Here is a 16,012-nt window from a genome sequence, read left to right on the forward strand (position 1 = left end):
GGGCTGGGAGACGTGAGACAAACGGGTGGTAATTTTTAATTGCTCCATTAGGAACTATGAAATGCAGCTTCATTATATTTTACAATTATAAAAAGAGCAGTTGCTCATTGAAACTATAATAGTTCTCAGTAATCTGACCAATTCCACTTAATTAATAATTCAGATGCCCCCTGACCCCAGCCCCAGATTCTCCAGGGTTAGGAGTAAGTTAGCAGCCATCATGTCTTTAGGATGGGGGGGGGGGGGGGAATTAGAGCATGCTGGGAAACCAACTGGTCACAAGTTGTTGATTATTTTAAAGTTGCTTCTGTCAGTGCACTCATGCTACTGAGTACAAGCTTGAAGGTACCGGTACCGGGTCTGTGAAAGCTGCATTATTGGCAATGCCACTCTGTTGACTAAAGTGGGGAAATGAAGACAATAAGTTTTGGGTTAGTGGGAGGTTATTGGAATTGTCAATTGTGCAACATAACAGCATGAATACTTGTCTGATAGCTGACACGTTGGGAGTATGAGTAGATGTGGGTGGTTTCTGCCATGCGAATAGTATTCAGTTTGTACAGTGCATTGTGAATAATCTCAGGACAGAGATGCCAAACTTAGGAGGAGGCTTGGGCTGATGGCTGGTTCAGGTATGTGGAGCTTGTGAGGGGAAGGGATTTTGGTTTGAACCAGCAGAATTTATACCTTAGAACATCGGAGCAGAAGTCAGCCACTTGGCCTCTCTATCTTGTCATACCATTTGATGAGATGGATGATCAGCCCCAGGTTAATGGTAATGTGCACCTCCATTTTATGATTGTTTCATTTGCTACTTTTCTCTAAAGATCTGGCTTTACTTAATAAGATCACCCTTTATTCATCTAACCTTATAAAATAGAATTACGTTTATTGAAGTTTGAAAGTCAGATAAGCCCCCTGGTAATATGTTGAGGTAGATCTGCATGTAGTCATAGTGCCACTCGGTTTGCTGGTTTGCAGGTATTGCTCCCGTGGTAGTATGCATAATGAAGGGAGGACCAACAATTTGTCCTGGTTTGTTGGGACTGATTGCAAATAGACCCATGAAGTGCTGACATTTCTGGAGATACTCTGACCTAATTATACTGAGGGTTGTACATTAAATACCAATGAATTAAAATTAAAATCTTGACTTTTTTCTACTTTGGGCAACAGCTGATTTGATGGAACTGGATATGGCCATGGAACCAGATCGTAAAGCCCAGGTCAGTCACTGGCAGCAGCAGTCATATTTGGATTCAGGCATTCATTCTGGGGCCACGACTACTGCTCCTTCACTAAGCGGCAAGGGCAATCCGGAAGAGGAGGAAGTGGATACCAGTCATGTGCTCTATGAATGGGAACAGGGTTTCTCCCAGTCCTTCACACCAGAACAAGTAACTGGTAAGTATGATTTCCTCAAATGTTTTTAAGTGCTACTGCTATAGTCAGTGATACAGAATTAGATTCCAGTGAATTGAAATAATTAATTTTCTTGTCCTTGGTGCAGTGGAATGACTCCATTTAATACCGGTTGAAATAGTGATTCATAGTTACATTTAGCTGTTTCACAAGATCGATTTTTTGCTTCCCAATTTTTATTCTGTTCTCCTGTGATTTAGATATTGATGGACAGTATGCTATGACAAGAGCCCAGCGGGTTCGTGCTGCCATGTTCCCTGAAACACTAGATGAAGGCATGCAAATCCCATCCACACAGTTCGATGCAGCGCACCCAACCAATGTGCAGCGCTTAGCTGAACCTTCACAGATGCTGAAACATGCTGTTGTTAACCTAATTAACTATCAGGATGATGCAGAACTGGCTACACGAGCTATACCTGAACTGACAAAACTGCTCAATGATGAGGACCAGGTAAAGAAACCTTTATAACCTATTTATTTTATTCAATGATACAGCACAGAGTAGGTCCTTCCAGCCCTTCGAACCACACCACCCTAGCTGCCCCCGACAAACCCAATTAACCCTAACCTAATCACAGAAAATTTACAATGAGTAATTTCCCGTTATGTCTTTGGACTGAGAGGAAACCAGAGCCAGAGGACCCGGAGAAAACCTAAGCATTACCCAGGGATGACATACAGAACAACACTGAAATTAAACTCTGAACTCCAGTGTTCCCCCCACCCCCCCAGCTATAATAGGGTCACGCTAACTGCCAAGCTGCCAATTGTAAATATGAAGTAAATTGCAAGCTCAGATTTATCACTCATGATTAACTACTTTATCTATTAAAGAAGCAAGTATGAAAGCCCTTGTTTGGCCAGACCATTCTGGTGATGTAACTATACTTACCATATTATTGCACTTGTCTATGGTGCCCAGATACCAAAAAAAAGCAAAAGCCAATAAATTGCTGCTACTTGTCCATTCCATTTAAAATTCTTTTCTGACTGAATTGCAGAAACTAGTAAGCACAATTTAATTTTTGTTGAAACAAGCTTGTTAGTCATAGTGATGCTAGAAAAGTTATTGGAATACCATTGATTGTGTTCAGCATTGAAGATTTGTTTAGGTTTTTGCTGTCGGTGTGCAATGCTTCGGACAACTTTTGCCCATGTAGTGTTATCTGTTGAGTTGTCACTTGAGGGTGTATTTAAGTATGAAACTGGGATAGCTCAGGTTCTTTTTTCCCGTTTATTCTCATATTCCTCCACAAATTGAGTCAAGTGCTTACAGTTTGTGTTCAGTATCTTTTTAATCAGACAGATGTTGTGGATATTATGTACAGGTACAACATAGACAATAGGTGCAGAAGTAGACCATTCAGCGCTTCGAGCCTGCACCGCCATTTTGAGATCATGGCTGATCAACTACTATCAATACCCGGTTCCTGCCTTGTCCCCATATCCCTTGATTCCCCTATCCATAAGATACCTATCTAGCTCCTTCTTGAAAGCATCCAGAGAATTGGCCTCCACTACCTTCCGAGGCAGTGCATTCCAGACGCCCCACAACTCTCTGGGAGAAGAAGTTTTTCCTTAACTCTGTCCTAAATGACCTACCCCTTATTCTCAAACCATGCCCTCTGGTACTGGACTCTCCCAGCATCTGGAACATATTTCCTGCCTCTATCTTGTCCAATCCCTTAATAATCTTATATGTTGCAACCAGATCCCCTCTCAATCTCCTTAATTCCAGCGTGTACAAGCCCAGTCTCTCTAACCTCTCTGCATAAGACAGTCCAGACATCCCAGGAATTAACCTCGTGAATCTACGCTGCACTTCCTCTACAGCCAGGATGTCCTTCCTTAACCCTGGAGACCAAAACTGTACACAATACTCCACGTGTGGTCTCACCAGGGCTCTGTACAAATGCAAGAGGATTTCCTTGCTCTTGTACTCAATTCCCTTTGTAATAAAGGCCAACATTCCATTAGCCTTCTTCACTGCCTGCTGCACTTGCTCATTCACCTTCAGTGACTGATGAACAAGGACTCCTAGATCTCTTTGTATTTCTCCCTTACCTAACTCTACACCGTTCAGATAATAATCTGCCTTCCTGTTCTTACTCCCAAAGTGGATAACCTCACACTTATTCACATTAAACGTCACCTGCCAAGTATCAGCCCACTCACCCAGCCTATCCAAGTCACCCTGAATTCTCCTAACATCCTCATCACATGTCACACTGCCACCCAGCTTAGTATCATCAGCAAATTTGCTGATGTTATTCTCAATGCCTTCATCTAAATTGTTGAAGTAAATTGTAAACAGCTGTGGTCCCAATACCGAACCCTGTGGCACCCCACTAGTCACCACCTGCCATTCCGAGAAACACCCATTCACCGCTACCCTTTGCTTTCTATCTGCCAACCAGTTTTCTATCCATGTCAATGTCTTCCCCCCGATGCCCTGAGCTTTGATTTTACCCACCAATCCCCTATGTGGGACCTTATCAAATGCCTTCTGAAAATCGAGGTACACTACATCCACTGGATATCCCTTGGCTAACTTCCTGGTTACATCCTCGAAAAACTCCCAATAGATTAGTCAAGCATGATTTACCCTTGGTAAATCCATGCTGGCTCGGCCCAATCTTATCACTGCTATCTAGATATGCCACTATTTCATCCTTAATAATGGACTCTAGCATCTTCCCCACCACCGATGTCAGGCTGACAGGTCGATAGTTCTCTGTTTTCTCCCTCCCTCCTTTCTTAAAAAGTGGGATAACATTAGCCATTCTCCAATCCTCAGGAACTGATCCTGAATCTAAGGAACATTGGAAAATGATTACCAATGCATCAGCAATTTCCAGGGCCACCTCCTTTAGTACCCTAGGATGCAGACCATCTGGACCTGGGGATTTGTCAGCCTTCAGTCCCATCAGTCTACTCATCACCGTTTCCTTCCTAATGTCAATCTGTTTCATTTCCTCTGTTACCCTATGTCCTTGGCCCATCCATACATCTGGGAGATTGCTTGTGTCTTCCTTAGTGAAAACAGATCTAAAGTACTCATTAAATTCTTCTGCCATTTCTCTGTTTCCCATAACAATTTCACCCAATTCATTCTTCAAGGGCCCAACGTTGTTCTTAACTATCTTCTTTCTCTTCACATACCTAAAAAAGCTTTTGTTATCTTCCTTTATATTCCTGGCTAGCTTGCGTTCGTACCTCATTTTTTCTCCCTGTATTGCCTTTTTAGTTAAGTTCTGTTGTTCCTTAAAAACTTCGCAATCATCTGTCCTCCCACTCACCTTAGCCCTGTCATACTTTTTTTTAATGCTAATCAATCTCTGACTTCCTTTGTCAACCACTGTGGCCCCTTTCCCCCCTTTGAATCCTTCCTTCTCTGGGGGATGAACTGATTTTGCACCTTGTGCATTATTCCCAAGAATACCTGCCATTGCTGTTCCACTGTCTTTTCTGCTAGGATATCCGTCCAGTTAACTTTGGCCAGCTCCTCCCTCATGGCTTCATAGTTTCCCGTTCAACTGCAACACTAACACCTCCGAGCTGCCCTTATCCTTCTCAAATTGCAGATAAAAACTTATCGTATTATGATCACTACCTCCTAATGGCTCCTTTACTGCAAGGTCACTTATCAAATCCTGTTCATTACATAACACTAAATCCAGAATAGTCTTGTCCCTGGTCGGCTCTCGTACAAGCTGTTCCAAGGATGCATCCCTTAGGCACTCTACAAACTCCCTATCCTGTGGTCCAGCACCAACCTGATTCTCCCAGTTCACCTGCATGTTGAAATCCCCCATAACTACTGTGACATTACCTTTGCCACATGCCAATGTTAACTCCCTATTCAACTTGCACCCAATATCCATGCTACTGTTTGGTGGCCTGTAGACAACACCCATTTGGGTCCTTTTGCCCTTACTGTTCCTCAGTTCTATCCACACAGACTCTACTTCTCCTGACCCTGTGTCCCCCCCTTGCAAAGGACTGAATCTCATTCCTCACCAACAGGGCCACCCCACCCCCTCTGCCCACATTTCTGTCCCTACGATAGCACGTATACCCTTGTACATTCATTTCCCAGGTCTGATCTCCCTGCAGCCATGTCTCCCGTTATCCCAACAACATCATAGTTACCCATTCGCACCTGAGCTTCAAGCTCATCTGCCTTATTTCTGACACTTCGTGCATTCAGATATAGAATTTTTAGCCCATTTCTCCTCTCTCTGTTTAAATCGCTGCCTATTGTGCTTAACCCAGCTCCCCGAACTCCTATCGGGCTATACGCCCCTAGAATTTTGTTGTCCTTCCTAAATTTACTTATTCTTTCAAACATTTAACTTCATGTTCCGTCAGACCATCCCTCTGTACATGTGTCCTCCTTATCACTTGTTCCGCCTCACCATTCTCTACTACACATTTAATATTCCGGAACATGTAGTTATTAAGACCATAAGAGTCTGCTCCGTAATTCAATCATGGGCTCATCCAATTCTTCCAGTCATCCCCACTCCCCTGCCTTTCCCCATACCCTTTGATGCCCTGGCTAATCAAGAACCTATCTACCTCTGCCTTAAATACACCCAATGACTTGGCTTCCACAGCCACTCGTGGCAACAAATTCCACAGATTTACCACCTTCTGACTAAAGTAATTTCTCTGCATCTCTGTTCTAAAAGGGCGTTCTTCAATCCTTAAGTCGTGCCTTGTCCTAGAATCCCCTACCATGGGAAATAACTTTGCCATATAATCTGTTCAGGCCTTTTAACTTTTGGAATGTTTCTATGAGATCTCCCCTCATTCTCCTGAACTCCAGGGAATACAGCCCAAGAGCTGCCAGACATTTCTCATATGGTAACCCTATCTATCATTCCTGGAATCATTCTCATGAATCTTCTCTGAACCCTCTCCAATGTCAGTATATCCTTTCTAAAATAAGGAACCCAGAACTGTACACAATACTCCAAGTGTGGTCTCATGAGTACCTTATAGAGCCTCAACATCACCTCCCTGCACTTATGTTCTATATCTCTAGAAATGAATGCCAACATTGTATTTGCCTTCTTCACCACCGACTTAACCTGGAGGTTAACCTTTAGGGTGTCCTGCACAAGGACTCCCAAGTCTGTTTGCATCTCTGCTTTTTGAATTCTCTCCCCATCTAAATAATAGTCTGCCTGTTTATTTCTTCCACCAAGGTGTGTGACCATACACTTCCCAACATTGTATTTCATTTGCCACTTCTTTGCCCATTCACCTAAACTACAAGTCTCTCTGCAGACTCTGTTTCCTCAGCACTACTGGCTCCTCCACCTATCTTTGTATCATCAGTAAATTTAGCCAATTCATTGTAAAAAGCAGCGGTCCCAAAGCCGACTCCCTGTTGAACTTCACTGGTATCCAGCAGCCAATCAGAAAAGGATCCCTTTGTTCCCACTCTTGTTTTCTGATGATCAGCCAATGCTCCACCCATGCTAGTAACTTCCTTGTAATTCCATGGGATCTTATCTTCAAGTCACTTTTTATTGTCAATTCAACCATAACTGCTGGTAAGGTACACAGTAAAAACAAGACAATGTTTTTCAGGACTGTGGTTTTACATGAAACAGTACAAAAACTAGACTGAACTACGTAAAAAAAAAAACACAGGAAAAAAAACTACACTAGACTACAGACCTACCCAGGACTGCATAAAGTGCACAAAACAGTGCAGGTATTACAATAAATAATAAACAAGACAATAGGGCAGTAAGGTGTCAGTCCAGGCTCTGGGTATTGAGTTGTCTGATAGCTTGGGGGAAGAAACTGTTACACAGTCTGGTCGTAAGAGCCCGAATGCTTCGGAGCCTTTTCCCAGATGGCAGGAGGGAGAAGAGATTGTATGAGGGGTGCGTGGGGTCCTTCGTAATGCTGTTTGCTTTGCGGATGCAGCGTGTAGTGTAAATGTCGGTAATGGCGGGAAGAGAGACCCCGATGATCTTCTCAGCTGACCTCAGTATCCGCTGCAAGGTCTTGCGATCTGAGATGGTGCAATTTCTGAAACAGGCAGTGATGCAGCTGCTCAGGATGCTCTCAGTACAACCCCTGTAGAATGTGGTGAGGATGGGGGATGGGAGATGGACCTTCACAGCCTTCGCAGAAAGTAGAGACACTACTGGGCTTTATTTGCTATGGCGCTGGTGTTGAGGGACCAGGTGAGATTCTCTGCCAGGTGAACACCAAGAAATTTGGTGCTCTTAACGATCTCAACCGAGGAGCCGTCGATGTTCAGTGGGGAGTGGTCGCTCCGTGCCTTCCTGAAGTCAACAACCATCTCTTTTGTTTTGTTCACATTCAGAGACAGGTTGTTGGCTCTTCACCAGTCCATTAGCCGCTGCACCTCCTCTCTGTATGCTAACTCGTCGTTCTTGCTGATGAGACCCACCATGGTCGTGTCATCGGCGACCTTGATGATATGGTTCGAGCTGTGTGTTGCAGCACAGTCGTGGGTCAGCAGAGTGAACAGCAGTGGACTGAGCACGCAGCCCTGGGGGGCCCCCGTGCTCAGTGTGATGGTGTTGGAGATGCTGCCTTCGATCCGGCCTGACTGAGGTCTCCCAGTCAGGAAGTCTAGGATCCAGTTGCAGAGGGAGGTGTTCAGGCCCAGTAGGCTCAGCTTTCCAATCAGTTTCTGAGGAATGATTGTGTTGAATGCTGAACTGAAGTCTATGAACAGCATTCGAAGGTATGTGACTTTGTTGTCCAAGTGGGTTAGGGCCAGGTGGAGGGTGATGGCAATGGCGTCATCTGTTGAGCGGTTGGGACAGTACACAAACTGCAGGGGGTCCAGTGAGGGAGGCAGCGGGGTCTTGACGTGCCTCATGTCAAGTCTCTCGAAACACTTCATGATGATGGATATGAGTGCAACAGGACGGTAGTCATTTAGGCTAAGGAGCCTTGTGTGGCATCTTGTCAGAGGCCTTCTGAAAATCCAAGTACACCGCATCTGCTGCATCTCCTTTGTCTACCCTGCTTGTAATTTCCTGAAAAAATTGCAGTAGGTTAGTCAGGCAGGATTTTCCTTTCAGGCTTTGGCCTATCTTGTCATGTGCCTCCAGGTACTCCGTAATCTCATCCCTAGCAATCAATTCCAACAACTTCCCAACCACTGATGTCAGGATAACAGGTCTATAGTTCCCTTTCTGCTGCCTCCCACCCTTCTTAAATAGCAGAGTAACATTTGCAATTTTCCAGTTATCCAGTACAATGCTAGAATCTATCGATTCTTGAAAAATCATTGTTAATGCCTCTGTAATCTCTGCAGCTTCTTCCTTCAAAACCCGAGGGTGCATTCCATCAGGTCCAGGAGATTTATCCACCCTCAGACCATGTAGCTTCCTGAGTACATTTTTGGTTGTAATTTTCACTGCACTTAACCACTTCCCTGATGTTCTTGAATGTCTGGTATACTGCAGATGTCTTCCACTGTGAAGACTGATGGAAAATATGCATTTGGTTCCTCTGCCACCACTGCATTACGATATCTCCAATGTCATTTTATATTGGTCCTGTATCTACCCTCACTCTTTTACCTTTTATATACTTGAAGCTTTTAATATCATCTTTGATACTAGTCTCAAGTTTCCTTTTATAATTCATCTTTTCCTTCCCAATGACCACCTTAGTTTACTTCTGCAAGTTTTTATAAGCTTCCTAATTCTCTTATCTTCCCACTGACCTTGGCTTCTTTGTATGTCCTCTCTTTCACTTTGGCTCTGACTTCAGTTGTCAACCATGGTAGTGTCCTCCTTCCATCCGAAAATTTCTTATTTGGAATATATCTGTCTTGCACTTCCCTCATTTTTCGCAGTCTAAAGTTGCTACTGATCCATAAACTTATAATTTAATTGTATTTGAAATTTAAAGTCTACATCTACTGTATGCTAATGTCTTTTTAATTTGTACTTCTCCACTTCTCCAGGTTGTGGTAAATAAAGCTGCTGTGATGGTCCATCAGCTGTCAAAGAAAGAAGCCTCTCGCCATGCCATTATGCGCTCCCCTCAGATGGTATCTGCTATTGTCCGTACCATGCAGAACACTAATGATGTGGAAACTGCACGCTGCACAGCTGGAACATTACATAATCTGTCACATCATCGTGAAGGCTTACTGGCCATCTTCAAATCTGGAGGCATACCTGCTCTGGTGAAAATGCTGGGGTGGGTATTCATTAAAAATTATTTTAAACCAAAACTATAGAACTGTATTTGCTGTTTCTTGTGGACGAGATGTATATATTATAATGCATCATTTTTGTAACTCTGCCATCCATGTCAGTGTAAGCCTTTTCTAGTTTGCTCCTTATGCCACATGTGACTGAGAAAATGGACACTTGCCTGTATCGCTTTAGAGCTTTAGTGAATATTCACTGGGGCAGGGATATAGGCTTACCAAAAACTTGACGAAGTCCTGACAAAGGGTCTTGGCCCGAAACGTCGACATTGCTTCTTCCTTTAGATGCTGCCTGGCCTGCTGTGTTCCACCAGCATTTTGTGTGTGTTGCTTACCAAGAACTTGGGTGGGCTAATACCTACTATTGAATCCAAGTCCTCACTTAAATATTGTAGCATTAATAGATAAACTTGGATTTATTTTTGTAGATCTCCAGTGGATTCTGTTCTGTTCTATGCTATAACGACCCTTCACAATCTTCTGCTGCACCAGGAAGGAGCCAAGATGGCAGTGCGTTTGGCTGGTGGTCTGCAGAAAATGGTTGCCTTGCTAAATAAGACCAATGTCAAATTTCTGGCCATCACGACAGATTGCCTTCAGATTTTGGCATACGGCAACCAAGAAAGCAAAGTAAGTGCTTTAATAATAAAGCAGAAAGCAACCATGTTGTAGCACATTTACACTAAAGGTCGTATTTCTTCTATAGTTGATCATTCTAGCAAGTGGAGGGCCCCAGGCACTTGTGAACATCATGAGAACCTACACCTATGAGAAATTGTTGTGGACCACCAGCCGTGTACTCAAGGTGCTGTCTGTTTGCTCCAGTAATAAACCAGCAATAGTGGAAGCTGGTGAGTGGCTCAGCTGTTCTGCTGTTATTCCTGTTGATTTCAGGCAGGTAGATAACATTTAAATTACTTGGCACTCCTTTGTAGGTGGTATGCAGGCCCTCGGATTGCACCTTACAGACCCAAGTCAGCGACTTGTTCAGAACTGCCTCTGGACCTTGAGGAACCTGTCAGATGCTGCTACTAAGCAGGTAACAAATAAGTGTGAAAGGGAAGTTCGCATTTCATAAGAATAATCAATTCTTAAAGCTGAACACTAACTGCTTTCTAAATCAATATCTGTATATCAGTGCAATTGAGTTGGATTTCAAAAAGTGGACATTTAGTTGGTTGTATTGGCCATACTTAATGTTGAACAGGTGGTCCAACATGTCACAGTAGCTGGTGTTTTCTGATTATTTCTGGTAATTCAGATATCTTAAGGAATGCTGTTGAATTATTTTTAAGCATCTTTTAATATTTATTTTAGGAAGGAATGGAAGGTCTTCTTGGGACACTTGTTCAGCTCCTGGGATCAGATGATATCAATGTTGTGACGTGTGCAGCAGGTATTCTGTCCAACCTGACATGTAACAACTATAAGAACAAGATGATGGTTTGTCAAGTTGGAGGTATTGAGGCTTTGGTCCGCACTGTCCTTCGAGCTGGTGACCGAGAAGATATCACTGAACCTGCCATTTGTGCCCTTCGTCATTTAACAAGTAGGCACCAAGATGCAGAGATGGCCCAGAATGCTGTCCGACTCCATTATGGGCTTCCTGTGGTAGTTAAACTCCTACATCCTCCATCTCACTGGCCTCTGATTAAGGTAATATCCTACAGATGAATTTTTCATTATGTGCACCATCTATGTTTTGGAAAATAAGGCTTGTGTTTGTAAAGTCTCTCTTTAGGATTTTCCAGTGAAGAACTGAAATATAGCCACTGATTTAATATAGGAAAGGTGTTGGCCAACATGCACATATCCCGACAGCAATAAGAAAATCACATTAGAGAGTCAGATATGAAAAAAAAACTGAGCTGAGCCAGAGAACGTAGCAAGTTTGAGTTGGGTATCAAATTTTCTAAGTTTAGTTAGATCTTGTTGAACTTAGATTGAGTAGCTAATGCAGGTCCTTCAGTAATGTTGGAAGAAATGTTCCTGACTTGGGGATGACTATTGCTATTAAGTAGTTTCGCAGAATTTTGTTCACCCTCGAGGGCATATGAAGCTCTTGACAGCGCTGCTTTTCCATGCTATTGAACTTTATGACAATAGTTTCTTGCCCCCTTAAATTTCTGCAATAGAGCAAGACTGCTACCCTTTGAGGTACTAATTTAAAAATAGGATATACTGCTTTTGCAGCCTCTGTCCTCTGCCCATTTTTTTGGTTTAAGATTTGTACTTGTGGAGTCAGTTTCATACTTAATACCATAAAAGTTTCCTGTTTCACCAAAGACTTGCTGTCTGGATTTATCTCCAAATATCGGGGTTTGGTGGTTGGGCAGTACTTGTGAATACTTCCATCTCTTAAGGACAAGAATTGGCCATGAGGATCTCTAAGAACAAATATTGACCATGAAGACCTCAGAGTTTCTGTCAGAATCTGTGCTCTGCATTTGTGTGTGCCTGTGCAGCAGTTGCCCTTGGGAATTGAGTTCGCACTTTCCTGGTCTTCGAGGTTCAGAAACTGAGGTACACAAAGCCCAACAAGTATTAGGTACTGGTAAATTTGATACCTGGTGTTTTCCATGTTTAGCCAGTAAGACATCAGATAGGACTAGATTTCTCATTCTTAATTTTACTTGAGACTTCTCTTCAGTTGTGGTATAAGTGAGCTTTTACTTCACAAAGTCCATTATAGCTTCAAACTTGACATGAGTCATTCCATAATGTCATTTGCTTTATGATCCTTTCCACAAATTTACTGCATGAAATTCAGCTTGGAACTGAGAATATGCTGTACTTAATATGCCCAGTGGGGATATTTGAAACAGTATTGCTTGAAGCATTAAATAGTTACTGAGAGATTTGGGAGCTTCACTTAACTATGGTTATGTACATAATGGCTTCCTGATTTCTGCCTTGATTAGGCTACTGTTGGTCTGATCCGCAACTTGGCATTGTGTCCAGCTAACCATGCTCCACTTCGTGAGCAAGGTGCTATTCCAAGGTTGGTTCAACTGTTAGTGAGAGCACACCAGGATACTCAGCGCCGTACATCGATGGGAGGTACACAGCAGCAGTTTGTGGTAAGTTTATCTTAGAACATGCTTAAAAGTATATTCCAAATCACAGGAGTATATGGTTACAATTTCTTCTGATTTTGATTTGGTAGGAGGGAGTGCGAATGGAAGAGATTGTGGAAGGTTGTACTGGAGCCCTTCATATTCTTGCCCGTGATGTTCACAACAGGATTGTTATTAGAGGACTTAATACCATTCCACTCTTTGTCCAGGTAAGTTCTTTCCCTTGTCCTACGCTCCTGTAAAGTTTGAATTCTTCACTGGATTGGTGGATGAGTGGTGGCATCCTCTGGCAGGACCAGGTGGCCACAATGGTTCAAGTGTAAACTCTGCAAGCTTTGTAGAAGAAGCAGGTGTTGTACAGTGACTTTACACTCCCTGGTGCTAATCCAAACTGTGTGGATGGTGTCAACAAAGTGCAGAATTGGAATGGAACCCATGGATAAGGTGCTGAACCTATCAGTCTACTTCGTTAAATGTACTGGCTACATTTTGTCCCACCAGTCCTATTGAATTTGATTTCATCAAGCTTGTCCAGACACCAATGATTGATCGTGTTTCAATCTGATCTAAGGTTATGAACCTGTTAGACCAGTGGCTGTTGGTATATTCTGAAAATTCTACGATTTTATATTACAGTTTTCATGCAATTGTGTATCAACATATAGGTGAACCATTTTTTCCAGTGATGAGCCTACTTACAGGAAACAATTTTATATGCTTGACCCCTCTTCTTTGAAAGTATTGATTTCTGAGCATGTTATGATTTCAGCTAACTGATAACTTGAACAGAGTACCAGTGGGATATTTTATTTGAGAGATTGCTTAATGCCCCGTGATGTGATAAATTTTAAATCTGCACAACCAATTTTAAGAAGTGTGTCAGTCTGAAGTGTATATCACAACAGTCTTACACTGCACTTTTGTACCTCTGGGCAATTGTACCCAATCATAAGAATTAGCAGTTAGCCATTCATCCCCTGAAGTCCAGTCTGCCAGTTAATGGGTGATGTGATTGTAGCCAACACCACCTTCCCATTTACCTCTATTTCCCTCTTCATCAAAAATCAATCTGCCTGTCTTCATATTCAAAACCTCTACTTCCACTATTTAATGAAGAATTCCAAGGAATCATAGTCAATGAAAGGGCCCAGTAATCTCTGAGACAATGACTTCTGTCTTTATCCACTTTAGAAGTGGTGTCTTACTGTTAAATAGTGGGCTCTTGTTTCTCCCACGAGAAAACATCCTGTTCACATCCGCCCTGTCAAGACCCATCAGGGTGCAGTGTTTTTGTCTAGATGTCAATTACAAACACCGGCTGATCCATTTGGTGATTAGATAATTTTTAAAAATGCCTACTTAAATCCTAATCTTAACGATGAGTGAAATAACCTTTTGGTAAAATGCTTTCTCTTTCAGCTGCTGTACTCTCCAATCGAAAATATCCAGAGGGTGGCGGCTGGTGTACTGTGCGAACTAGCTCAGGATAAAGAAGCAGCTGAAGCCATTGAGGCTGAAGGAGCAACAGCTCCACTGACAGAGCTACTGCACTCAAGAAATGAGGGTGTTGGTGAGTGCAGACGGTTGTTATAAAAGACCTGACTGATTGCTGCCTATTAATGAGTATAACAAGATGAACTGGTTTGTTCTTGCCAAATGAGCCAAGACTCACTAATGTGAACTTGCCACATTAAGCACTTAAGCCCCTGGTGTGGTAATGTGACATTTAATGCTCCTATAATAGACATAACGGAATTTATGACACTAGACTTGCATATTGGATTGTGTATTTTCCTGCAATTAGTGGGGTGCTAATGGTTTAATTGTTTACACCAGAAAATAGTAGGAGAAACAGGCCACCTGCCCCACCATTCAGTATGATTGTGGCTGATCTAAAATGGCCTGAACTTCTATGTTAGTTCCTCAGTCCTAAAATCTCCCAGATTATCTGTCCACCTTAATTTCTATTGAACTGGCAGGGAATTGCAGAGATTCACGACTCTCAGAACAAACTATTCACTTCCATTGATAGGACAACTGTCACATCCTAGTAATTTATTTTCCTGGTGTATCTCCTTTGGCCTGTCTCTAATGTAATCCTATCCTTTTTCAGGAAAGGGGACTAAAACTATTCATAGAATACCAGCTGCAGCCTCACCAATACCTATGCAATTGCAGCAAAACTTCCCTATTCAAACCTTCTTATAATAAAGGCAAAATGTGTTCTGCAGGTGTCAGTGTTGGGACCACTTCTTTTTATTCTTTATGTCAATGATTTGGCAGATGGAATGAATGGCTTTGTTGCCAAGTTTGTAGATGATAGGAAGATTGATGGAGAGGTAGGTAATGTTGAGACAACAAGTAGGCTATGGACAAGAAAGTGGCAAATGAAATGCAGTGTTAGAAAATGCATGGTCATGCACTTCAGTAGTAAAAATGTGTGACTATTTTCTAAATGGGGAGAAAATCCAAAAAACCTGGGAATCCTTGTGCAGAACAGCCTAAAGGTTAACTTGCAGTTAGTCAGTGGTGAGGAAGGCACATGCCATGATAGCATTCGTTTCGGGAGGTGTGTAATACAAGGGCAGGTTGTCATGCTGAGGCTTATAAGGCACTGGTGAGACCTCACCTTGAGTATTGTGAACAGTTTTGGGCTCCTCATCTGAGAAAAGATGTGCTGGTATTGGAAAGGGTTCACAAGGATGACTCTGGGAATGAAAGGCGTATCATATGAGGACCGTTTGGTTCTGGGTGTGTACTCACTGGAATTTAGAAGGATGGGGTGGGGGGGGGGGAGAAAGGATCTCACTGAAACCTTTCGAATGTTGAAAGGGCTTGAGAGCGTACATGTGGAAAGGATGTTCCATGGTGGGCGAGTCTAGGACAAGAGGGCATATCCTCAGGATAGAGGGGTGTCTATTTGAAACACAGATTTCTTTAACCGGGGGTGGTGAATTTGTGGAATTTGTTACCACAGGCAACTGTGGAGGGCAGATTGTTGGGTGTATTTAAGGCTGAGTTTAATAGGTTTTTGATTGGATCAAAGGTAACGGGGAGAAGGCTGGGTGGGACAGGGGGAAGGATCAGGTGTGATTAAATGGAGGAGCAGATTTGATGTGCCAAATGGCAAAATTCTGTTCTTGTGTCTTATGGTTTTATAAAATACTGTTGGTCTTAAACTACTTGTTGGACCTGCTTGTTAGTATTGTGATTTATGTAGTCAAATCTGAGCTTCACTCATTTGTCTTCATTTTCCATATTGCTAATCTGCCTTTTTGTCTAA

The 16,012-nt window shown here is 42.7% G+C and overlaps 1 protein-coding gene across 3 annotated transcripts in view; it reads left to right on the forward strand.

The window, feature by feature from the left end:
• The window catches only part of LOC140742181 (catenin beta-1), a 45,946-nt gene that overhangs the window by 26,024 nt on the left and 3,910 nt on the right, over positions 1-16,012 (forward strand). For all 3 annotated transcript variants that reach the window (XM_073072958.1, XM_073072959.1, XM_073072960.1), the window contains exons 3-12: positions 1,177-1,404; positions 1,623-1,876; positions 9,401-9,639; positions 10,081-10,282; positions 10,359-10,503; positions 10,588-10,691; positions 10,970-11,308; positions 12,574-12,732; positions 12,819-12,938; positions 14,149-14,299. In XM_073072958.1, the coding sequence (XP_072929059.1) occupies positions 1,177-1,404; positions 1,623-1,876; positions 9,401-9,639; positions 10,081-10,282; positions 10,359-10,503; positions 10,588-10,691; positions 10,970-11,308; positions 12,574-12,732; positions 12,819-12,938; positions 14,149-14,299 (1,941 nt within the window). The remainder of the gene's footprint in view (positions 1-1,176; positions 1,405-1,622; positions 1,877-9,400; positions 9,640-10,080; positions 10,283-10,358; positions 10,504-10,587; positions 10,692-10,969; positions 11,309-12,573; positions 12,733-12,818; positions 12,939-14,148; positions 14,300-16,012) is intronic.

The sequence above is a fragment of the Hemitrygon akajei genome, chromosome 20 (assembly GCF_048418815.1).
Source record: "Hemitrygon akajei chromosome 20, sHemAka1.3, whole genome shotgun sequence".
NCBI classification, from domain to species: Eukaryota; Metazoa; Chordata; class Chondrichthyes; order Myliobatiformes; family Dasyatidae; genus Hemitrygon; species Hemitrygon akajei.